The sequence below is a fragment of the Epinephelus lanceolatus genome, chromosome 9 (genome assembly GCF_041903045.1).
Source record: "Epinephelus lanceolatus isolate andai-2023 chromosome 9, ASM4190304v1, whole genome shotgun sequence".
NCBI classification, from domain to species: domain Eukaryota; kingdom Metazoa; phylum Chordata; class Actinopteri; order Perciformes; family Serranidae; genus Epinephelus; species Epinephelus lanceolatus.
Window position 1 is genome coordinate 2421686 of NC_135742.1, and position 20080 is coordinate 2441765.

General features: G+C 41.5%; 1 protein-coding gene across 1 annotated transcript in view; it reads right to left on the reverse strand.

Annotated features, from left to right (window-relative positions):
• Positions 1 to 16015, reverse strand: part of LOC117252559 (uncharacterized) — a 40117-nt gene extending 24102 nt beyond the window's left edge. Inside the window, exons 1-6 of the mRNA XM_078171062.1 lie at positions 15833 to 16015; positions 15028 to 15120; positions 13110 to 13169; positions 12223 to 12861; positions 7482 to 8693; positions 2300 to 4891 (exon numbers count right to left, since the gene is read on the reverse strand). Of these exons, the coding sequence (XP_078027188.1) occupies positions 2300 to 4891; positions 7482 to 8693; positions 12223 to 12861; positions 13110 to 13169; positions 15028 to 15046 (4522 nt within the window). The 5' untranslated portion in view covers positions 15047 to 15120; positions 15833 to 16015. The remainder of the gene's footprint in view (positions 1 to 2299; positions 4892 to 7481; positions 8694 to 12222; positions 12862 to 13109; positions 13170 to 15027; positions 15121 to 15832) is intronic.
• Positions 16016 to 20080: the final 4065 nt, after the last annotated feature.

A 20080-nucleotide genomic window follows, 5' to 3' on the forward strand; every position in this document is an offset into this window, starting at 1 on the left:
ATAGCAAGCACATGCAGATTGTTCCTCTGGACAACATTCAATACCTCATCCACCTTATTTGCCAAACTGTTTACATTCACATGAGCGATATGTAACCCTTTCTTTGGCAAGTGTAAATTAATAGAGTCAGAAAGCATCATTTAAACATTAAAATAAAAAATAAAATACATACATGTACACATAGGCATACATATGCATACACACACATACACACACACACACACACACACACACATAAAACATACACAACATTCAAACTTTAAAACAGCCATGGGGTGATCTCTGAATCTCTGTACAGCTGTCCATCTATATATAATCTGTCCACAATTAAGGAGACTTTGTGGTTTCTGATCCTGTGTTCTCTCAGGATGGGAGTTAGTTTCCGCCTTCTGTCATTAATCTCCGCAGGAAAATGATCATTTATCCAAAAGTTTGTGCCCTTAAGATCCTTGCCTCGAGACCTCACTAACTCCTTCTGTTTAAAATGTTCGAACCGAGCGATAATGGGGCGAGCTTTATCCTTCCCCTTCTTTCCCAGCCTATGGACCCTCAAGAAGGAAATTTCATGTACTGATTTCTGGGATAACTTTAATTGGTGGCACATAAATTCCCGTATGGATTGTTCAGCGTCATCATTCTCTCTCTCAGGAATCCCGGAAAAAATCAAATTGTCCCGCATTGATCTAGTTTGCACATCAAGCACCGTTTCCCTCAACTGTTTGTTTTCTTTTGTGACAGTCTCCAGAGTCTTCTGAATCACAAACACAGTACCTTTCAAAGAGTCGTTCTCCTTCCGCAGATCGTCAATTTGAGCTTGGCTGAATTCCAAACTTTGTCTCAGGTCGCGGAGATCTTTTTGCAGCTCAACCAGTATATCCAACTTGCCGAGTCGCTCATTTATTGATTGCATTAAAGATATCTCCACTTCCATTGTTTGTTCCTCTGCGCTTTCCGAAGAAGCCGACCTGTTGCGGGATTTTTTGTGTCGGGGCGCTCCGTAACCTGGCATTTTCTTCGCGGCTCTGTATTGTCTATCAATAAAACTTTCCAGAGCCCCGATTGACTCTGATGAATCCGATGAATCCAGATTAACATATATCCGGTCGGAAATTTTAATTTGCTGGCCGAGACAAAAGTTATTAATAAATATAGGGAGCAATATCCAAAACAAAGCCAAGTCCACAGCCCGGAAGTGTCTGCCAGGTGGAGCTGTTACACTGTTAGGTCACTGAATTAGCTAACTGACAGAGCTAACGTTAGCATGGGGTCTTTAGACACAATATCTGACCTGACTCTTCCAGTGTGCTCTCATAACTATGGAACTTTAAATGACATGAAACAGAAACACACATTATAGCTCAGATTATAAAGCAGGAGCCTGATAATAAAGGCTACATGAACACATGTTGTTAATTAGCTTGGCTACAGATTACAGGAGCATCATGTAGCTACACATATAATGTGTTTCATGTGTTTTAGACACACAGCTCAACAACAGTCCACACTGAACTACACACAGACACTTTATTCATCTTTTATAATGAGAGAAAGAAAAAGATCAAATACAGAACATGTGATTACAGACTGGTCTGAATTATGATCTAAATGAATGAAATCAGTAAAGCATCCACTCATATTTGGCATGTAGCAAAGCACAGGAACATCAAAGCTTCATCGTCTGTGACGTTAGTCTTCATCAGTGTGACTCATCTGATAAGCAGTTTATAATAATGTTGGTTTAATATTTCATATTTGATGTGTGATGTGTGATTTGGGTGTTGCAGACAAAAGAGGCTGAATGACATCTGAACATTTCATCTCACATCACAAACGTCATGTTCTCATGTTCATTTGTTTATAATGACACAGATAAGTTGTGACAATACTCAACATATTTAAAACTCCTGTCGTTAAAACTGGTCACCGTTCACTTCAGTTACACTGGATTTGGCTGCAACGCTGTTTTCTGCTGAAACTCCAGGAGTGTTTTGTGAACTGGAGATCTTCACCCATCCTCACATCAGCACAGAGGGGAGGAGATATTGAGTGAACTGTCATTTGTGAGAGAACTATCCTTTAATATTGTCTCCAGTGAGGACGCATTTTAGTCCCGCCCCCACCAGTGGAGTATGACGCTGCTGAGACACCTGGCAGCCACTGAAAACCATTTTGTGTTGCCATGACAAACATCACAGTGACGTCTCTGCTTCTTTAAAGTTCCAGATATTGAAACCAAATAACAGCAGAATAAAATCATCTGAACCTGCTCTGCTGTCACATTTACATGAGACAAGTCCTCATAAAATGTGACACCATGATGTGTCCTCTTGTGTCAGAAGTGTCTGTATCAGGTCACTCATCTCTCTGTCATGTGTTTTCTGCAGATCCTTCTTCTCCTCCTCATTTCTCACCTGTTTCAATTCTTGTTCCTGTTTTTTCTGTAAGTCAGTGATTATTCGCACATTTTCTCTCCTTCTGGTCACACATTTCACTAAGTCAGAAATGTCTTCCTGCTTTTTCTTCAGTTGTTCTTCACTGCTGTCTGAACGAGCCTTTAAGAGTTCATACTGCTGCTCTTTGTCTTTCAGTTGTCTCTCATGCTCCTGCTTTAGAGCTGCACATTCCTTCTTGTATTTCTCTTTGAATTCACTGAACTCTTCATCTTTCTCTCTGGCCTCCTCTTCATGTCTCTTCATCAGATTCTCCATTTTCTTCTTATAGTTCTCCTCCATGTCTTCCTCTTGTTCTCTTCTGAGTCGCTCCTCTTCTTTTCTCTTCTTTTCATCTCTCTCTCTCTCCTGATCATATTCCTCTCGAAGCCTTCTAAGTCTTCTTTGTTCTTCCTGTCGTCTCTGTTCATCTTCTTGATCTCGTTTCTCCCACCATTCTTTTTGTTTTCTCTCCCAGTTCTCTCGTTCTTTCCTCATCACCTCTCTGCTCTCCTCCAGCCTTCTGACAATAGTTTCCTTTGATTCTGACTCTGATCTCTTTTTTTGCTCCAAAGCTTCAAATTTTTGTTCCCACTCCTGTCGTTGAATTTCCTCCCGTCGTTTTCTCTTCCTGTCTTCTTCTTCTCTCATTTCCTGTTCTTTCTTTCTCTCCTCACGTTCCTTGTTGATTCTCTCCTCCTTTTCTTGAAGTAGTTTTTCTCTCAGTTTTCTCTCTTTTTCAATTTCTGCTCTCCGTTGTTCTTCGATTTCCTGTCTCTCTTTTTCCTCTTGTTCTCTTCTGAGTCGCTCCTCTTCTTTTCTCTTCTTTTCATATCTCTCTCTCTCCTGATCATATTCTTCTTGAAGTTTTCGAAGTCTTGTTTGCTCTGCTTGTCGTCTCTGTTCATCTTCTTCATATCGTTTCTCCCACCATTCTTTTTGTTTTCTCTCCCAGTTCTCTCGTTCTTTCCTCATCTCTTCTCTGCTCTCCTCCAGCTTTCTGTCAATAGTGTCCTTTGATTCTGACTCGAACTTTATTTTTTGCTCCAAAGCTTCAACTTTTTGTTCCCACTCCTGTCGTTGAATTTCTTCCTGAAGTTTTCTCTTCCTGTCTTCTTCTTCTCTCATTTCCTGTTCTTTCTTTCTCTCCTCACGTTCCTTGTTGATCCTCTCCTCCTTTTCTTGAAGTAGTTTTTCTCTCAGTTTTCTCTCTTTTTCAATTTTTGCTCTTTGTTGTTCCTCGATTTCCTGTCTCTCTTTTTCCTCTTGTTCTCTTCTGAGTCGCTCCTCTTCTTTTCTCTTCTTTTCATATCTCTCTCTCTCCTGATCGTATTCTTCTTCAAGCTTTTTCAGTCTTGTTTGTTCTTCCTGTCGTCTCTGTTCATCTTCTTCATATCGTTTCTCCCACCATTCTTTTCGTTTTCTCTCCCAGTTCTCTCGTTCTTTTGTCATCTCTTCTCTGCTCTCCTCCAGCTTTCTGTCAGTGATTTCCTTTAACTTTTCCACTGATCTTATTTGTTGCTCCAAAGCTTCAACTTTTTGTTTCCACTCTTGTTGTTGATTTTCTTCCTTGTGTTTTCTCGTCCTGTCTTCTTCTTCTCTCATTTCCTGTTCTTTCTTTCTCTCCTCAAGTTCCTTTTTGATCTTCTCCTCCTTTTCCTGAAGTTGTTTTTCTCTCAGTTTTCTCTCCTTTTCAGTTTCTGCTCTCTGCTCTTCCATTCTTCTTTTCATCTCTTGCATTTCTTCCTCATATTTTCTTCTCAGCTCCTCCTTCTTCATCTCTTCTTCCTTCTCCTTCAGGATCCTCTGCACTTCTTTCTTTATAGCTTCCTCGGCCTCTTGCAGCATCTCATTAGTGTAGCAGCTGCCTCCATTTGTCTTCACCATGGTGTCAATCTTGATTATCAACTCACTGACTTGTTTGTGGTTGTGTTTATCATAGTTATTGAACACATGGTATCTTCCTCCACAGTCAGCAATCAGCTTCTTAAAGGAGTCATCACAATATTTTTCAATGTATTCTTCAATAGACATCTCCTCATGTTCCAGTTCATCTCCTCCAGTTAAAAGAATGATGGTGAACTGTTCAGCATTCTTCCCAAAGCCTTCCTTGATGAGTTTTAATGTCTCCTTCTCCTCTGATATTAATCTGCCGATTTGTAACACCAACAGGAAGACATGTGGTCCTGGAGCCAGAAGACTGATGCATTTCACCATCTCTTCAGTGACTTCCTCATGAGTTAAACTATTGTCAAACAGACCAGGAGTGTCGACCACAACAACAGGACGACCGTCCACCTCACCCACTGCTTTCTGACAGTGTTTGGTGACTGATGTTTGGCTTGATTCAGCTCTGAACTCATCTCTTCCTAGGATGGTGTTTCCTGAAGAACTCTTCCCGCTGCCAGTCTTCCCTATCAGCACAATCCTGAGACACTCTGGGCTCTGCTCCTCTTCATCACCTGTGAAATAAGAAGACCTGGAGTTACTTTAGAGACATTTTCAAGTTTTTTCTTTTATTTTTCTAATGTCAAATGTTAAAATGATAAAAATATTTTTGATGAATCTTGAACACAGGGCAGAAACCTCATATCTTCATCTGTATTTTTACATATATCAGTGCTATTGGTCCCCCTTTACATCTGTCTGGGTTTTACAAATATTCATATAATAATACCATATATATTCCCATCTGCATGATTGATTGACTTACCCTGGGAAAATAAAGGCTAACTAGCACTAGCACGCTAGCTACATTAGCTGTTGCTGATCACTGCCAGCCAGAAACAGATATCTATCTATGATATGGAGAGGGAGGTTTTCTACTTTGGAGAAGAGAGAAAATGGCAGAATTACAGTGAATGTGAGGCATTTATTGTATTAGCACTAGGGATGCACTGATCCAATATTAGGATCAGATATCAGCTGCGATATCAACATTATAGCTGGATCAGGTATCTATAAAAGCAGCCAATCCGTAAGACCGATCATTCCCCTTTAAATCTTTGAAACACTGGCTATGTCATACGGCACGTGTGCACTATGTCGTGAGAGTTGTGTGCAGCATGCCGTGAGAGTTGTGTGCAGCATGCCGTGAGAGTTGTGTCCCGCATGCCGTGAGAGTTGTGTGCAGCATGCCGTGAGAGTTGTGTGCCGCATGCCGTGAGAGTTGTGTGCCGCATGCCGTGAGAGTTGTGTGCAGCATGCCGTGAGAGTTGTGTGCAGCATGCCGTGAGAGTTGTGTGCAGCATGCCGTGAGAGTTGTGTGCAGCATGCCGTGAGAGTTGTGTGCAGCATGCCGTGAGAGTTGTGTGCCGCATGCCGTGAGAGTTGTGTGCCGCATGCCGTGAGAGTTGTGTGCAGCATGCCGTGAGGGTTGTGTGCCGCATGCCGTGAGAGTTGTGTGCCGTTGGCCGCGAGAGTTTTGTGCCGCATGCTGTTGTGTGCCGCATGCTGTTGTGTGCCGCATGCAGTAGTGGATCCTGATAAGGGCTGAGTGGGCATTTGCTCAGGGCGGCACACACTGTTACACACTATCCATAACAATAACTATATCAGGTAACAAACTGCGTTGGAGTCGGGTTGGGTTCTGTCAGGAAAATGCGTCCCAAGCCGCGCACTAGTGTGCTCACCTGTAAGTGTGCACACGTGTCTGTGTGTGTGTGTGTGCACGCGCCCGTGTGTGTGTGCGTGTACATTGGGGCGGAACCGCCGTGCGAGATACAGAGAGCAGAGGAGATTTGTAAAAGGCGACCATGTAGAGACAGATGACACTGTGTGGTGTAAATAAGTTAAATAACATAAGGCTGTTTAGTTTGTTTAATAAAAGGACAAGGTATAGACCTGTTCTATAGGAAACGTAACCTAAAATGACTTCTGTTGTGATCTGGTGTTATATAGAAAATAAAATTAAATAAAATGAACTTGACCTTCAAGAGGGGGCGGGGGTGCTGTTGGGAGGGGCGGGGTGCCCCCCTAATATAATGGTAGGGGAAACGCTGCTTGTGGTTCTCAGTTCACAGGCCAAATAATAAAACCTTCTTAGTTGTTACCTAATTTTTTTTAGTGGGGTGTCGCCCAGGGCCCCATTTAGGCTAGAACCGATATTGGCCGCATGCCGCAAGAGTTGATTAGAGAGTGGCAAACACAAGCAACAATGAGCGAACAAACAGGTCTGCTATATGGAGGTATTTCACCCTTAGCACGCCAGCTAGCTCGACGGGAGTTTGCAATGTCTTGTGTTCATGTGTAAACCCTCCTCTGGCAGTGCAATAGACTGCAGACTGAATCAAAAGAAGAGGAGCTGCACATCAGAGGACTGTGCTGCCCTTTGCTGGCTTAAAGAAGAAACACAAAGATGGACAGTGGGATAGATGAGTTTTTGGTTCAGAATGTAGGAAAGGATGTAAGAGAAAAGAAATAACACCATCGTCTATTTTGTTATAACTGTTATATTCTCTTTTTATAGAAAAAATCAAACTGCAAAAATCAAACAGAATCTATCTTTAATAGATAAACCTCAGAAATAAATCACTAAACCAACTGGCACACACAGGAAGGAAGATTTCCTCTCCTTCTCTGCCTTTCTAGTGTACTACTATTTGTTTTAATATTTGGTTACTGTGTGTATGATTGCTGTTTCTATGTTTGCCCAATTCAGTTTCAGCTGCAACATTTGTATTTCTTTCTAAGAAGATTGTATTTACCTGAATCTAAATGCTGATGCATAAGTTATTGCTGCTTTTGCACAATTGTTTACTTTTGTAACAAATAAATGGTTTGCTGCATTAAGTTGTTTAATCTTATTATATTTTGTCTCAGGAAAGAAAGGTGGAGTCACACCTTTAGTGTGTTCGTCTTGTTAAGGTTTGTAGCTTCTTAAATCAACAATATCGGATCGGTATCGGGTATCAACCGCTACATAAGGCATCAGCATCGGAACTGAAAAAGTCGGATCAGTGCATCCCTAATTAGCACCCCCTCCAAAAGGCACAAGATTGCTGTCTGTTGTAAGATTGTAATGTTGAGATGGGATGTGTTTAAATTACTTACAAGTGACTGTGCTCTTTGTCTTCAGTTCATTCAGCTCAGCTTGCAATGTGGTGATGTGTTTCTGTTGTTGGAGGATTTTATCCATCTTGTCATGTGCAAAGATCCCTGTTGTATAACAGTGTGGTTTATCCTTGTAGGCTCTCATCTTTTCCACAGCATCCAACAGCTCTGGGATCTGCTGCTGGTCCTTGATGTTGAGAACAACATATCTTCTTCCACAGCTCTGACAGAGCTCCTGGATGTCTCTGTTCTCCTTTATAAAGTTAACAACAGCTGGAGCTGTAGGATCTGACTCCACAGTGAACAGGATCAAGGTGAAGTCATTGACTCCAGAGCTGAATGTGTTCCTGATGGTCTCTAACTCTCCCTTGTCTTCATCAGTGAGGGAACCCACAGGTAGGACCAGGATGAAGGCATGGACGCCCTCAGGATCACAGAGGGAGATACACCTGAATGATTCCTCCATCACTGCCTCCTGAGGTTTTCCATACAAGGCAGGCAGCTCCACCAGGGAAACCCAACGTCCACACACCTCTCCCTGATGTTTAACACACTCTGATGAGCTGGAGACTGAATGAAGCTCTGTCTGACCTAAAATGGCCTTGGCTGCTGAAGTCTTCCCTGCTCCTCTCCTCCCACACAGGACCAGGTTTAAAGCTGCTCTGATGGGTTCAGACTTTGGTCTGATGGGCTCTTCAGTGAAGGTGAGGAAGTTTTCTTTGTTTTCATGCACAATGTTCTCAATCTTCTTCATTAACAGTCTGTGGTTATCTTCCAACATGTTGTAGTGTCTCCCTCCACAGTCTTTAAGGAGCTGACTGAAAGCAGGGCTTGCTTTACTCCCCTCATGTGTGCTGATGACCATCGAGTGTTTGATGGCATCTTGATCGAACAGACTCAGGATGAACTTCAGTGTTTGTCTGTTCTCCTCAGTGAACTCAGAAGGCTTCACTAACAGCAGCAGAACATTTGGTCCAGGATGACAAAGACTGAAGCACCTCCTCATCTCTTCTCTCACTGCTTCCTCAGATAGACTGAAGATGTCTGGAGTTTTCACTGCTGTTAGAAAGTTTCCTCTCCACTCTCCACAGGCGGCCACACACAGTTTGTCATGTTTTGGGGAATGAAAACTTTGATTGTTTACAATGGAGTTACCAAGCATTGCCATTTTGTCCTTACTTTTCCCCACCAGTAAAATCCTGGGTGCAGACACTGCAATAAGACAGAGAGAGGAGAGAGAACAAATAGAGAGGGAATTAAGACAGTTTAGAGTTGGTGGCAACAGAGGAGTGGACCCAAATTTAGATATTAGGATACAGTTTGATGGAAAATTGTCTGGACTTCTTTTTTAGCACCCTGGCATAGACTTTTCCTGGAAGACGATGTCTCATAATTGAAGGTATGCAATCAATAATTAAACTTGCAGTCCCGTTTCTTAAGATGAGAACCACCACTGTGGTATGCCTGTACACATGCACTGCCTGCACCCTAACATGACACTGTGGGTGTGTGAATTAAGACAATCCAACATCGTCCACTCCTGGCACCTTGCCACTGTGGAACTTTTTAACTACTCCAGTTAATGTCACTTCTGAAATCACATAAGCCACAGTCCCTGTAGCCTCCTGATAAATATCTCCTGCCTCAGGAGCTCCCTGAGAGGCCTCCATTTTTAACTTGACTGCCCTCATTGCTGGCATCTCCCAGCAGGTTCCTTGGTTGCTATCTAAACAGGCACAAATGGCCTTCAGACCACAAGTACTTTGTCACCACAAGTACAGCACTGAAGATGGTCCACTCTGGTCCCATGTCCCCAGCGTGCATAGATCTACCTCATTACCTGATCAAACTTTACACCAAGTGATGATCAGTTGAAAGCTCAGCTGCTCTGTGTTTGACAAAGTCAATCATAGGGCTTTTGGCTGAAGGTCTTCTTGTATCAGATACAGCTGAACACTGAACCACCATATGATTTAGAATAGTGTTCATTAAGTAGTACAAAGTTCAATAGCAAAGCATCACTGAAGCTGTAATTGGGAAGGCCGTTCCCCTCATTCACCCCTCTGGGTTTTTTCAGCCATTACCCACCTGGGGCATTAACTTTCCTGAGCAGAAATACAAAGTCACCTCGGGGGGGTACCCTGTCTAGGACCCATACCAGCAGTGGTCAAATTGAGGGGGGATGTCATCCCCTTTGTTAGAAAATTGACCAAAAAGCATCCCCCTTTTTAATCTAGAATCTGTGTGCAGGCACGGATGTAACTTGAGGGGAGGACACAGGGCACATGTCCCCCGCACTTCCCGTATCTGTGCCCTCTGTCCCCCGCACTTTTTACAGCTGTTATCACTGTTCAATTCGTTTTTAACATGTGGTAATGTATTTTTCTGAGCCGTCTTTACACACGCCATGAGTAGGCAGCATGCACACGCTGTCATGTTGTGATCAGAATCAATAGCACACAGACAGAAGTGTGCTGCTGTGTGTTAACTATGTTCAGCAAACCAGCCAGCAAAAAGCAAAAAACCTTGCACAGTTTGTTCCAAACAAACCATGTAAGTTGAGTAATGCTGTTGCATGTAGATAATGTTAGTTAATGATGACTAATTACTAGAAGCCAATAAGTTAAGCTAGTTAACAAGGATACTAATGTTATTGTTACCTATGTTAAATACCTTGCTAGCTAGTTTCATGCTAGGAATAAACCCACTCCTCCTTAATTTCTGCGCAGAACTTGTGCTCACTATTGCTTTGCACATATTTTTTTAATCTTTATTGCCACAATAGAAAGAGCAGGGTCAGGGAGGAGACAGTGGACCAGAGGCCAGCAAGGATGATCATGCAGGGTCTTCACAGGTGAGGAGAGATTGTAACTGGCTGAGAGAAATTATCTAGAGCATAAAAGTGACTGTGCGATTAATTTCCACAGCTATGTCACCACTACGATTCTTAATTCTATTTCTAAATTTTGCTTTGCACATTTATTATCTATATTATTGCAATAGATAGAAGAGGGACAGGGAGAAACCAGGCAGGTATCAGGACAGGGACCTGACAGCAGCACCAATTATCAGCCCAAGGCTTCACAGGTAAGGAGAAATTATAACTGGCTAAGGAAATGTCTATAGGATAAGAGTGACTCTAAGATTAATTTTCACAGCTATTTCAGAACTACTTTTATTTATACTCTAAAATGTTTTTTTGTCTGTATTGCAATAGCAATACTACTGCATTATTTGTGTTTTTAAAGGCAGCAGGTATAGGTCATGTCATTTTTCTTTATCTTGATTAATTTGCACATCTGTGCTGTCATGTCTGATGATGTGTGCACTCAAAAAAAATCAAAGCTACACTGCATCCCCCTTGTTAAAAATTAACAATTCGACCACAGCATACCAGAGACTCTAATTTACACACATGTGAGGGCTTATGAGTATCACTCCACCTCTGCAACACCTCTCATCCTGGGCAACTGTGGAAAAGCAGGAGAATAGGGACGAGGAGGCTGTTTCCCTCGTTTTGGAGAGCCAAGCCCATTTCTGTTGTTCATGCTAGCTAGCCTGAAGGATCAGAGCATTTTTGGAACAAATCAACATCTCAAGACTGCCATTGCAAACAAAATCTTCTCCATCAGTGATTAAATACACTTTACTTAGTGTGTTCAATACTTTTTCCCTGTATTATTCAACTTGATTGCACTTGGACTGAAATGTCACTTTTAGTATTTATAGTTTAATTGAGTTGATACCAACATCTAAATGTGTGTAAATGAAAGAAATGTTGATGCGGTGAATACTTATTTCCACCACTGTCATTATGAATATTAGATTTCATTTTTGCCAATAGATCCCCCTAAATCCTACTCCCTTTAAAAAATAACTAATTCATTGTTAACAAGTAACCAGCCTATGGAGGAATTTACTGATAAACAGCTGCTAGTTCAGCCCCGGGTCTGTTGTCACAGTAGCTACAGGGTTCACTTTTGACAAAATCCCCTAATTCTAGACACTTAAGACACTCATCAGTCGCTAACTTCAGCAATCCAGCTAAGAAGTCAAAATGCAATTAACAGAACCTCAAGTTACCAGGAGTCTTATTTCTATTTTGAATGAGACTGGCTGCAGCCCCCCACCTAATTAAGCTGTGCTGCGATTAGTGACTGTAATGTGATTATTTACTTGTGAATTGTAAAACTGTACACCAGGGGTTCTCAACCTGTTGTAACTTAAGGCCCACTCCTGATTGTAAAGAAATATCCGAGGACCACCTTCCCACATAGATGATGAAAAGAAAAAAAACACTACATGACCGAAAGGGAGAAAAAAAAATGTGGCTGTAAATATGTGTAATGCCACTGTCACTTTTTCTTTCTTTTTTTTTTACACTGGTAGCTTGTGTTTTCCCCTGGCGATGAAGTGTGTGATGCAGGTCTAGATTTAATCCCTGCTATAAGATGAAACCATAAATATTAACTACAGCATATCAACTTCCTATTAGATCTGTATAAATAAATAATAAATATTAACTAATGTACTCACAGTTGGTGAAATCCTTTGTTGCTGAATACAGAGTGCTTGACATATATATTATTACTCGTATTATGTATATTACTATATAAGATATTTTTCCCCATAAAGAAGACAACACCATCAGCTGAAAAAACCCTTAACTTAATATGCAAACCTGATCATGGATCAGTTGTATTCATAAAATGATAAAAATTACTCCTGCACTCTGTGGTACCTTGAAGAGGATCCAAGTTGAAATGATCTCCTTCCCCTTGTTTCGAGCTCTGATGACCACCAGGTAATTCAGATGCTGCATCTTTGAAAACATCACAGCTCACATGCTCTCCATTGTTCTCCTTTACCATTTTGTCCATGAGTGTTAGCAACTGTTGACGTCCAAGGTTTTGGTGCCACAACAAACTGGATCTACATTTTCTGATCATGTCACCTAACAGTGGATTTTGCAAATATTTTTCCATGAAACCTGAGCTCTCCTCTCTGGGTGTTGATATCAGTATCAATGAATGATCAAATGATTGATCACTGAAGAGTTTCAGGACTCTGCAGAGTCTCAGTTTGTGTTCCTCAGTCAAGTCTTCAGGCTGTAGAACCACCAGGAACACATGAGGTCCAGGATCAGAGAGTCTCACACAGTTTTCTACATGTTCTGACAGTTTGTCTTCAGAGATGTTGAGATGCAGCAGATCTGGAGTGTTGATGAGAACTATTTCTTTGTCCTTTATCTGTCCTCTTTCTGTCAGACAGCAGTCTGGTTCTTCCTCAGTGTTGAACTTAGTCTCTCCCAGTATGACGTTCCCCACTGAACTCCTCTGAGACCAGCTGTTCCCCAGCAGAACAACCCTCAGCTCAGACACTGGAAAGACAAACACTGTATTAGAAAAACCCTCTTGGTGTAGACATCTACCAACATGAATTACAATAAAATTGGGTTTACAACCAGTGAGGAAGTCACAAACTTTTCTTAGGTGGACTTCATCATCTTGAAAACAATCACAAATGAACTTGCAAATATTACAATAAAATTAAATGTGAGTATGTACTCACCAACTACAAACAATGTAATTTTAGATATACTATACATTCTGACTCAGTTTAACTCACTATCAGGTGGCAGCCATTCATAGCTGCTGCTCCGCTTCAGTGGTTTCAGATCTTCTGTCACTGTAAGGATGCAGAAAACTGATTTAAGAGGGCACTTGCTGTTGATGTTTGTGTATTCATATGTTATGTGACTGTGTTGTCACTTGCTCAAGTTAAAACTATATAAATAAAGCTTCTGCCTTTGATCCAGACAAAAACAGTCTCCAGACAAAACTCAGATCAGGACTGAGGAACAACATGGTGCATCTCTGAGAAACATTTGAGTATTTTCTTCCAGAATTCAGACACCTTAATGCATGATTACACTAGGTAGGAGATTCAACCAAGTATTTAATCAGAATCAGCTTTAATGGTCAAGTATGTGTGCACATGAATGGGATCTGACTCCATTTGTTTTGTTGCTCTCATTGTACATATGCAGAAACAGACAAAGCTAAACACGCTAAACAAATGTTTGAGTTGTACATACAGGTAAAGCTATCTATCTATCTATGACATTGAAATCACTACTGAAACCTCTACTGGAAACCAAAAAAATATCACGGGATGCATACGACCATTTAATACCCACAGCTAACGCCACCCCCCAGATATATATGGAACACCAAAAATACACAAGAAAGACACCCCACTGCGCCCCATTGTTGACAACATCAGATCAGTCACATACAACCTCTCAAAAGCTCTGGTTGAAATAACCAAACCCCTCCTCGGTACAACAGAACACCATTGCAAGAACTCCAAACAACTGGCACAAGAACTCAACAATGTAACAGTAGACAAGACAAAAGACAAAGACAAAATCCTCATTTCACACGACGTCATGTCACTATTCACAAAAACCCCGTTAACGTCACTCTACACATTGTACAAGAACGCCTCAAGGAAGATAGGACCCTCAAAAAACGCACAAATCCAACAGTTGAAGACATCTACACACTTTTACACTTCGTTGCAAAATCCACCTATTTTCAGTTCAAAGGAAGAATTTACAGACAGAAAGAAGGCTTTGCAATGGGAGATCCACTATCCGCAATAATGAGCAGTTTTTTCATGGAGGACCTGGAAACCAAAGCCATCCATACAGCACCCACACACTGTAAACCCACACTCTGGAAAAGATACGTTGATGACATCCTGCAACAAATAAAAGCTCACAGATCATCTGAACACCATGGACAACACCGGCAACATACACTGCACACATGAAGAGGAAATAAACCGGACCATATCATTTCTGGACATGAACATTCACCACAGAGAAGATGGCTGCATTAAAATCACAGTTTACTTGTGATTTGCTGCTGTTGTGCACACCCTCCATCTATCATTCATTTGCTAGTCTTTGCAGATTCATCAGCCTGTCAGTCTCAGGGGGGATTTCTCTTGCTGCTGCTGCTCAGGGCAGACACCATGTAGAGTCTAAGCACCAAAGTTAAATCATCACATTTGTTGTAACCTGTATTAAACAACTGTCTTTACTTCATTTACCTGTCTCTCCTGGTTAAACATGAATTTGCCGCGATATTTACAAGCCAATCACATATTGCCTTCAAACTTTAAATCTAAGTCTCCTCTCCGCTACTGTCATTTCAGGCGAAACATGCAACCCTCCTCAACCCAGTTCACCTCCAGTTCTCATCATTCCAGCACACAGGGTTCCTTCCCTCAGAAGTCCTGCTTCACATCACATCCATCCAGATTTTCAGGCTTTTCCCTGCAACCCATCCTCCACCACTACTTGTGTCTAAACTCCATCTCAGGGACACTCACTGAATCTCTACCCCCTAAAATTTTGATGACATGGCAATGGAGTCACCAAAGACTCATATTTCCACCATCTGTGCACGAGGTCAATATTTGATTTCAAATTTTGATTAAGCCTCTCCCGATTAAAATAAAGTGTGACTGAACTCACCTGTTTCTGAAGTTGCCATAATGTCTCTAATGTCACTCTGCTGGAAACATCAGAGACTGACTCAAGTGGAAACCAACTGCTGGGTTTAGAAACCTAAAAAGAAGAACATTAAATGTTTAGCTTTCTTGTTTGTTAAATTGTCTTATTTGATCTGTTGTTGCCCCGTGTAAACATCCCAACACACACACACACACACACACACACACACACACACAAAGCTTCTCAAAAATAATCATAATGTAGAAGCCATATGTGTGTGTGTCATGTTGGTAAGTCTGAATGTCTATGTGATGTGGGTGAGTACACGCTATTGGTGTTTGGGTGGTGGGCGTGTCACTGTGTGGTGCCCTCTGTGATTGCAGATGATTATGCTCAGCTGTTGTCAGTTCTGTGTTTGTCCACGAAGGAGGGTGAGTTAAGCTAACGCTTAAACCATCACGTTATTAATCCTGTTACTTGTATCATTATTTTACCTTGCACTAGCGCATGTGTCAAATGCATGGCTTTGTGATATGGCATTAAAGAGAAATGAACCGAGTAAAGGTGAGAGTGTGAATCAGTTTGTGGGCGCGTCAAAGTTATCTCCTGTGCTTAGCCTCCTGCGGCGTGCCGGTTTTATAGTGATCGTCAGTCAGCCGCAATACATAATACTGATGATTAGAATTTTGCCAAGACAACCTCAACAATATATCTCGCACTAATTCAGGCATATTTTAAAGGATCACTACGACACCGTTTAGGACTCTCTTATTCAGATGACTCTGATACAAAAGTTAAGGGAGGAAGCTGTACACTTTTCTTTCACCTGTTAAAATGACAAATGTCGTCAACAGCATGTTATGAACTCGAGGGAAACTGAAGTGCAGGACACAGGATGGGGATGCTGAAAAGGGTTATTGTCACAAGAAATGAGAATGATCATGATCTGGGGTCCGGGGCCTGTGGAATGGAGTGGAGGAGGCTGAGAGGAGGAGAGACTAGACGGTAGGAGAAGGATGATCCTGAACACGGGAAAAACGCACAAAGAATAAAGTTAGGAAGAATGTCTTAGTTGAGGTTATCTACCACTCAGCTGAACAACGATCTGGCAGAGAGTGGTTAAAGAGCTGGAGGACAACTATTGCATGGTAATGAGCAGATGGCAGGTAGGTGAGTATGGTGAGCAGAGGCAGGAACCAGGGAAACCAGGAAGGGAGACCACGCCCACACCACAACACACATATTGAAAAAAAAAAAAACAACCTTCTTCCAACACTAGAATTAAGATAAAAATATTCACACAAAACGCTAATGGTCAGTGATAAGTAGTGTTTAACTTTTGATTGAACACTAAATTAAAACCCTCGGCGCACACTGCAGCACAATCAAACAGATGCGCAACTCAGAGCATCAGAAGTGTCTCTGACACCAGACTCAGAGCGGACCGGTGGAACTGGAAAATGCATATTAGGCCTACTAGTTACTACTAGTTACTACTTACGTTTTTCAAGTGATTTCCCAAATTTGTTGTTGAGTTGTGATATGCCAATTGCTTTTGGCAAATCTGGCACTCTGCTTTCTGGGGGTTGTCGGGGCATATTTTAAAGTGCAACCACACATCTGATGACCTCCTGGACATGTCTGCAGCTCTGAGTGCGCTCGTTGTCAGTATGGGACTGGTGGGGGTTAGTGTTGCGTTTAAAGGTATAATATGTAGTTTTTCCACATAAAAATATCTAAAAATGACTAAACCAATATTATATATTTTGTTTAGTTGTGTACTTTGATTATCAGAAATGTTTCCAACAATTTTTCAAACCCAGATAAATATGAAATATTAATAAAAGTTACGGACCGTGTCATTAGGTCGCATGTCAATGGCAACGTAACTCCAGTTACCATAGCCATTAAATGAAGGAGAAGAAGAAGAAGAAGCAGACCGGATGAGATGTCAGAGAATGAACGTCACTGTTGCTAGGCTAAGCTAACTCGTCATGGATCATGATTATGCACTGATGGTTGCTGCACCTTGACACCGAAGCTGTCCCGGTAAACAAGCCGGTAAAATGGAAGCGTACGGGTCAACCAAGCGATCCCAGAAGAATTTGGGATAAGAAGAGAGCTAAATTAAGGATAAATATTGGTGTGGCCTTTCCGAGATGGAGAAAGCTTCGTGAAAATCTAGGACTACAATTCGACGCCGACCTCGCGTGTGTTCTACTAGACAGGTAAGCAAACATCTGGCTGATGTTACCGAAATATTAATCATTTCCACCAATGTATTGCAAGCACTGCTGCCCGCCGGGGCACCAACACTCCGGCCAGCGGCCTCCGCTGCGGAGCGGAGTGGAGGCTGGCTAACCACAACATCTAACGATGGGTTTCTATAATGCTGAGCTGATTCCGGTAAATGAACTGCATTTATAAAAGAGGCAGAGGAATAGCTAAACATAAGACGCACTGAGCAAGACAGAGCAGCAGAGAGGGAGAAGCCATCGCTTCTAGCAACTAGCAGATTGCTAACCGCTCAGCTAAAGTAAGTAGCTTGCTCTGCCAAAAAAACCTGCCACTGTCAGTTTCGGTTTCACGGAGTGAGGAATGTCAGATCTGTATCTGTTATATGACTACAACTCCCATGATCCCACGCTACTTCGTGACATCATCCAACTCCGTCTTCTGCTATTGTTTTGGTTTGAGACCCCCAGCAGCAGAAAATTACATATTGCACGTTTAAGGCCCCCCCCCCAAAAAACGGAAAAAAAGTGCCAAAACTTCAATTTTTTTTTTCACAATCGAATCCCGTGCCATCGAATGAGGCTTCGAATTTTTTGGGTCAGCCCTAACTACTATAAGCATTGCTGTCCCCCATGTTGTTGTCTATTTGCACATACTACATTCACTTTGCACCAAATATGTTCACTTTTTATCCACTGCTCATCATTACTATTATTATTATTATTATCATTATTATTATTATTTATTGCTGTTTCTTGTATTTTTTTGTGCTTTTTTTGCACGCCTAGTTTTTTAAGTCTTTAAATACTGAAATCTTTAATCTGACTCTTTCCCCTTGACTGCTGTAACACTGGAATTTCTCAATCGAGGGATCAATAAAGGTGTATCTTATTTTACACACACACACACACACACACACACACACACACACACACGTATATACAGCTGCTGCCATCATCATAAATGGACGTTGCTTCACATCACACTTCAGAGGAAAATTTGTTTAGTTCAGGGGCTGCAGCCCAATTTGACCTCAAGTGCTCAACATCAGGTGTGCAGAGTCATCTAGTGGGCCGGATTGGAACCTTTGGCGCCCGTTCTGGCCCTCGGGCCGCATGTTTGACACCCCTCCGCTACAGGCATGTTTCCTTGTTTCTTGTCTCCCCCGCGTCTTACAAAGGCGAGGAAGAGACGCGAGATCAGTTATTAGGAAGAACCCCAGGCCTGCACAAACACATGTCAGATCACTTAATCCTCCTCTCTTAGATCTGAAATGTCGCCTCAACAATTCACTTGCGCCTTATGTTGACACAAACATCTGTCGCAGTCGTCTCATTTCAGATAATTCAAGAGTTTATACACCGACTGAAAACATTCAGTTCAGACCGAGACACAGAAAATCAGTTCTAACTCGGTGACGTGTCTGCTCACAACCGACGTACAAAACCGTTATGGAGCCAAGTGTTAATGCTGTAAACCTACACTGCTCTGTTATAAACTCCACATCAACACTATCGACTTACTTTAATTACTCTGGTAGTTTTCTTTATCCAGTTATAGTCGAGTTTACTCACCTGCCGCAATTCTTTCTGCGACACAAGCAGCTCTGAAAGCGAAAGTAAAAAACGGTCACGTGGGACAATGAAAAAACCCAAAAAACAGTTTCCCCGCAGCCACAAAATATTTATTACAAACTGGTATGATGTCATTTATAACTTTACACATGTATTTCTGATATTTAGTAGGCTATTAGATATTAATTAGAATAAATGTTGTCTACTTTGAATATAAGTTTATATTTATACATTGTATGTCACAACAAAATGCTCATCATCATTTGAAATATTTCATCAAACACACTGATGTAATTCATAACAGATCAATGACGATAAATTAAATATTCTTCAACCCTTCTGTGGTAAACTGTGGTGTGGCTGGAATATTAAACGTCATCATGCAATATTAAGTTTAATGTAAACCACTTTTAAGCTGTTCAGTGTTCACATGTCAAAGCCATTCAAATAAATACAACAGCTCCTCAGAAGAAGCTTCATGTCAGTAGTTAGTGTTAGAGCGCCACCTGCTGGACAAACTCACTGTGTCTCACACTGATGCAGAAGCTCTTCAGACAGCAGCTCTCTGACACTGTGCTGCTTTCCATACAGCAGCACTAACTTCATCCTCCACAAAGACCAGAAAGTTGAATCAACACGTCTCACAAACTGTTTCAACACAGACCAAACATTATAACCTTCATGAAGGACGGTTTATTACAGGATGGTTTATTGCATAGGCTGCATTGGTGTTAGTGTACCTAATAAACTGGAAGCTAAATGTATATTGTGCATGTGTAGAAAGTTTAGCAAATGTTTAAACTGGAAATGATTTCTCAGGTGTTTTCACTGTGAGTTTAGGTCATTGTTTAATAGTTTAGCTCTTCACTGAGCAGCAAAGTGTTTCATTGGGTAACTTATTAACTATCATGATGTTTGAACCTCCAATCACGACACATAACAAACAGACTGTGGAGACCAACTTTGTGCTCTGCTCTGTATATTTCCAGTTTATCTGTGTCCATGTTGTGTCCTGAGCTGTGACAGAGATCAGCCTGCTGACTCTGAGGCTTCAGCAGTGAAGACTCAATATGAAAAACAAATTTACTGTTTTTAATGCTTTGCTGCAGCTCCTGAAGTTTCCATCAAGTGTCACTATAGAGCTATATAATTATTAAAATAATGAGCAGTGACAGACTTTAGGGAAGTCAGGAGGATTTGACCATGCTGTGCTGTGCTGTGTTACAGTTTGAGTAAAGAACAAAATAAGTTCAACCATGTCGTCA